The sequence below is a fragment of the Camarhynchus parvulus genome, chromosome 27 (genome assembly GCF_901933205.1).
Source record: "Camarhynchus parvulus chromosome 27, STF_HiC, whole genome shotgun sequence".
Classification (NCBI taxonomy): domain Eukaryota; kingdom Metazoa; phylum Chordata; class Aves; order Passeriformes; family Thraupidae; genus Camarhynchus; species Camarhynchus parvulus.
Window position 1 is genome coordinate 2,338,820 of NC_044597.1, and position 5,545 is coordinate 2,344,364.

The 5,545-nt window shown below is 54.0% G+C and overlaps 1 protein-coding gene across 1 annotated transcript; it reads right to left on the minus strand.

The window, feature by feature from the left end:
* SDR39U1 (short chain dehydrogenase/reductase family 39U member 1) lies at positions 1–5,545 on the minus strand. The gene is made up of 6 exons (XM_030966276.1): positions 5,511–5,545; positions 4,912–5,018; positions 4,501–4,583; positions 3,368–3,489; positions 2,185–2,328; positions 1–1,969 (listed from the first exon to the last, which is right to left on the minus strand). The coding sequence occupies exons 1-6, from the start codon at positions 5,539–5,541 to the stop codon at positions 1,554–1,556; spliced, it is 903 nt and encodes a 300-aa protein (XP_030822136.1). The 5' UTR covers positions 5,542–5,545; the 3' UTR covers positions 1–1,553.

Here is a 5,545-nt window from a genome sequence, read left to right on the forward strand (position 1 = left end):
GAAGGGAAATACCAACTTTAATTGGGGAAATCAGTGTCTTACAATTAGTGAAAGAATGTGTAAAGCAGACTAACAATACAAATGGTGCAGAACTACGACTGCTACAGAAAACTCTGAATTAAGCCTGGCTGTGTTTAATACTGTGTTGCAACTTAGCAGTCAGCCCAGAGCTAACCCCAAAACAGGGCAGCAGTGCAGATCACTCAGCTCTGCCAGAATGAGACCAAAACTCCAGGCTCAGCCTGCTCACAGATGTCACACAGATGTCTCCAGTATGTACTGAGCAAAGAGACAGGAGAGTGGGGCATCTAGACTTCACCAAGCTGATCCTTCAGCTACTCTGACTGCAGCATGGCATAAACCAGAAATGAGTGGACTGCTGTTTTTGTGGATGGCAAAGAGTAGGTCTTTATCTGCCATAAGTGTCTTTTAATAGAATTTTCCAGCCCTGGCTTACATCATACTAGGAGTATTTCTCCAGAAGTACTGCTACAATAAACTTCACTGCTCTGTGGACTTCACATCCTGCAACCCACTTTGGGATATGGAAGTGGGTCAAGGGAAGCATGTGGATACATTTTCTGTCACTGTGAGGTGATGAAATTGCAATTTGCTTTACAAGGGAAGAGGTACTGCTTCCCAAGGCAGACCAGGCAGCTTGGATATCCTCTGTGCCCAGTCAGGGGGAACACCCTGAACACAAGCACCACCTCATGGGACCAATAAAAGAACATCACCCTGGTCTGAGGTAAGCACAAGGAAGGCAATAGCTGAAATGTTCCTTTGGACTAAAGCTGTGACTAAAGCTCACACAGGGATGTACCACCCAGCTTTCCTGAGCTCAAGCTTAGATGGGCATTTAACCAAGGCAAAGCAGTCCAGGGGCCACAATCTGGTTGTCATCCTTTCCTCTAGAGGCTGGCAAAGCAGGGTTCTCCCTCATCCCTGCCACGGCACAAGGGTATGGAACCCTGGAAGGGTGTAACTCTTTGGATTAGATTCAGCTGAAGGTACTGAGACATCACCTTGGTACCAGCCACAAGAAAAGAGAGGGCAGGGTCTCCAAGCAATTTGTATTCAGCACCCTAAGATGGATCTTCTCCCACAACCACCAAGACCAAGAAAGAGACTTTAGCTCTTCTGCTTTGCCTGTCATCATGGGGAAAACAGGAAGGGCAACTTCCAGTACCATGGAGGAATTACAACAGAATTAGGACTGTGTCCTGCTGCCACATCTCTCAAAGAAGACATGACACCCCCAGCTGCTTTGCCAGCAGTTCACACACACACCATGCTAAAGGGAAGATGGGCAATTCCACAGTCACAGTCCTGTGAGGGGCTCATGCCCTTCCCCAAATGCAGGTGATGTTAAGATTTGGGTGGCAGTAAGAGGGATGATTCCTAAACTGGGGACGCACACAGTGAGGTATGGGGGAAAGGATTGCTCACCCCTTCTGTATGTGGATGGGGAAGTGTCAAGGGGCAGGGCTCCCCTCTTTGATGGGAAGCCATGTGAGCTCACACAAACAGGGCCCAGCCCAAGTGGGGAGGCCTCAAGCCACAATGTCCTTCAGAGCTGCAGGCAGCTCAGGGAAGATGAAGCGGTAACCGCTCTCCAGGGTGCGTTTGGGCAGCACCCTCTGTCCCTCCAGCAGCATGGCCGCCCTCTCTGCCCCAAAGACAGCCCGCACGGCCCAGGCGGGCACCGGCAGCAGCGCCGGCCGGCCCAGGGCTGCCGCCAGCTCCTGGGCAAAGGTGCCATTGGAGGTGCCAGGCGAGGATGGGGCAACGCCATTGAGGATGCCTCGCACAGACTCCTTCTCCAGGGCGTGACACACAATCCCAGCCAGGTCCTGGATGTGGATCCACGGGAAGGGCTGCAGTCCAGAGCCCATGGGGCCTCCAAGTCCCAGACGGAAAGGCAAGAGCATCTGGGAGATTGCACCGCCATCTCGACCCAGCACTACACCTGTGGGGAGAACAGAGTGACACCAGGTGCTCCTGCCCAGAGGGCAAAACCCCCATCACATTCACACCTACAAGCAGGAGAATCCTTAGAGGGCTGGATGGGAACAGGACCCCAACAAGTAGAGAGAGAGGAACTGATGCCCTTTACCCAGCTCTTCCCACTCTTGCCCCAGCAGTGAAGCAGTCACCATTAATAAGCACGATGCCCCATCTCACCTGATCTCACCACAACACCACGAGTTGGGCTCCCAGGGATGAGAGCTGCAGCCTCCCATGAGCTCACCAGGCGTGAGAAGAAGTCAAAATCCCCTCCTGCACTGTCTTCAGTGTACTCAGCTGTGGGGCTGGGGCGGTAAAAACCTGCAAGGGGACAGCAGAAAGGGGGTCAGGGTTGAATGAATGCACCAAGCCCCGCCTTCCCCATCAGACCATGTTCTCTGTCTCCAGGAGCCAGAACTCCTGTGAGGAAAGGCTGAGAGAATTGGGATTGTTTAGCCGGAAAGAGACCTAATTGCAACCTTCCAGTACCTGAAGGGAACCTACAAGAAAGCTGGGGAGAGACTACAAGGGCCTGGAGTGCCAGGACAAGGGAGAATTGCTTCAAATTTAAAGTCAGTTTAGACTGGCTTTAGATTAGGAAGAAAACCTTACCGGTGAGGGGAGGCCCTGGCACAGGGTGCCCAGAGCAGCTGTGGCTGCCCCTGGATCCCTGGAGTGTCCAAGGCCAGGCTGGACAAGGCTTGGAGCACCCTGGGACAGTGGAAAGTGTCCCTGTCATGGCACTGGATTGGCTTTAGGGCCCCCTCCAACTCACACCATTCTGGGATTCTGTGAGATCAACCACTTCCCCAGGGACATCCTCACATGAACAGCACAGGGTCTCTGATGGCAATGCTGACAAGCTTTTGGACTACCAATGTGCTTTACAGGTTTAGCAGGATGCACTAACACTCAGGCAGCCCCAAAACCCAAACAGGCCTGCAAGCAACACACTGAACTGGCTGGAAGGTGCCTGCTTCAGTATTGGGCATCCCAGAGGATAAACCATGGCAGCTTTAAAGATAAACCTCAGCTTTAAAGACTGCAGCAAGCAGGAAGTTGGAGATTATGCAGAGGGCTTCAGCTGAGACCTTACTGACACAAACTGATTCTACAGGATGCCTAAAGTATTTCACAGCAAAACACAGAAAAACTTCTGCCCTAGACAAAGCACAAGGACCCCAATTCCTCTCCAGCAGCACTAAAAGCTTATCACAGCTTGCCTAAACACAGTGACACTGATGGCAATAAAGCTGACATTTCAAGGCAAGAAGGTGCTCCTGAGGAACTGTGTTTCTGTCTGCAGGTAAGGCCTCTCCAGGTCAGCATGAGTGCTGTCTTGGCCAGGCCCAACCAATACCTACGCCAGTGACGAGGACCCAGGCACAGGGAGGCTGCTCAGCAGCAGCAATGGCTTTGGCCAAGGCCTTCGTGGTCTCCACACGACTGCTGACGACCTCCCTGCAGAAGGCATCACTCCACCTGGGAAAGGGAGAGCCAGGGATTAAACACCTCACAGGACACCCCAGGGAACACTGCCACCAAGGGGACCCCAGCTCACAAGCACAGGGTGACGCCTCAGGTTTTCGCTTTTCTATTTTTCAGGTTCTGTGCTGCTTTAGTGGGTGGGTCTGGGCTTCATATTAGGGGATGGTGACCTCTCTGCACAGAGTAGGGAGACAAAACAATTCCTTCTCCAGCTGAGGACCAAGGACAAATGATCCAAATCTCAGCCCAAGAGCACAAACAACATGGGCTGAAGAGAGAAAAACAAGCAGGATGGGGCTTCATGGGTTAAATCTGTGACAGACAATTAATTCCAATATGCAAATGGAGCAGAGCTTATAACAGTGAGAGACCCCGTGACCAGTGGGGCATTTTGTGACCATTTTGGTTCATCTTGGGTGTAGCCCTGGCTGGGCTCTTGTGCTGCCCAAGGTGGATCCATTGAGGCCTCCTAATAAATCCCTGCTTTATTCTTGAGCTCTGTCCATTCTCTGTTCTAGGCCAGCCTGCACAAGGCATCAAGGAGAGGTCAGAGAATTCCCCTCACCCCAGAGCAAAGGGAGGACATGTCATCTTTCAGCACAAAGGCAGGGGAACTTTGGGAGATGGTGGCTCTTCCTTTACAAGATTCTGCCTTCAGACAAAGTCAGCAAAGACACCCGAGCTGGTGCTCCTCCCAGAAGTCAAACTTTGGTTCTCATTTTGCATTAACAAATGTAGGCACGCCACCCAATGTCCTTTTGGAAATGTAGAACTAATGTTTCTGGCCTCCAGCTGCAGATCCAAGAGGGAACCTTTCTTCCAAAGGTCTCTCAGAACCTACCAGGCCCACAGAAATGTTCTGGGTACTTGAGGATGCAAATGTCAACAGATGGTTAACTCAAGGGCTTCCTGGTCATGTTGTTTCCTCCCTTTCCACATTCCCTGACAACACAGATCTGTCTTGCCTCCACCTTGTCCCAAGAGCACTATGGAACATCAAGTTACCTGCGGAAAGGGTTGAGGACATTTTCACCAGCCAAGTTGACCACAGCTTCACACAAGGGCAGCCCGGAGTGGGACAGCTCCTCCTAGGCAGGAGTGACAGAGACATCACACATCAGCCCCCCACCTCTGCTCAAGCCTTCCCTGCAAATAAGCAGAGCAGGCTCCCAAGAACTTCAGCCAGTTTCTTCCTGACATTTGCAGAGACAAGCATGAATAGAGAAGTTCTGCTTCTCGGAGCTACAGCAGTACCCATTCCAATGACTGTGACCCATGGAGCACCGAGCAAAAGGATATCCAGAAGAGCCAGACCTCCCTTGGCAGGGTCCCTCTGTGCCATGGAAAGCCAGGACACGCAGCCTGGTTTCTCAGCCCTGTCACACTCCCCCTGCTGTGACCGCTCTCAGCTCATACCCAGCTGATCCGATCCTTGCCCCCTCTTCGCGACACATGGGTCACTTGGTGCCCTCGGCTCCGCAGCAGCTGGGTCAGGGCTCTGCCCACGAAGCCTGTCCCACCACCTGGTGACAGACAAACAGATCATCACGGCTGTGTTCCTGTGCCATCATCCCTCTGCAGCAGAGGCGCCCCGTGCCTGGGGCTGCATCACCGCAGCACCGCCCGCGCTCATGGCCAGCCTCCATCCCCGGGTGGGAAACGGCGGCTGGGCTCCAACCCAGCGGGCAGCACCCGCAATCCAGGCCCGCCTGGCCCTTCTCCAAAACTCCGTTCCGCTCAACACTCCCGCTCCCTCACGGGACCCACTCCCTCAGGCCCCCGTTCCCTCACCGGCCCCGTTCCCTCACGGGCCTCGCTCTCTCTGTCCGCCGCTCCCTCACGGCCCCGCTCCCTCACGGACTCACTCCCTCACGGCCCCCGCTTCAGACCTTCAGACCGCCCTCACGGGCCCCTTTCCCTCAGGCTCCCACTCTCTCAGGGTCCCGCTCCCTCACGCTCCCGCTCTCTCTGTCCGCCGCACCCTCACGGCCCCGCTCCCTCAGCCCCGCACTCACCCACCACCACCCGCATTGCCGCGCCGCGCATGCGC

Coding starts and splice junctions, on each gene's coding strand:
- SDR39U1 (XM_030966276.1), bottom strand. CDS start 5,541: ATGCGCGGCGCGGCAATGCGGGTGGTGGTGG. Junction 3,490..4,500: donor GTCCTCAACCCTTTCCGCAG/GTAACTTGATGT, acceptor TCCCTTTCCCAG/GTGGAGTGATGCCTTCTGCA. Junction 2,329..3,367: donor GGTCCTCGTCACTGGCGTAG/GTATTGGTTGGG, acceptor GTCCCCTTGCAG/GTTTTTACCGCCCCAGCCCC.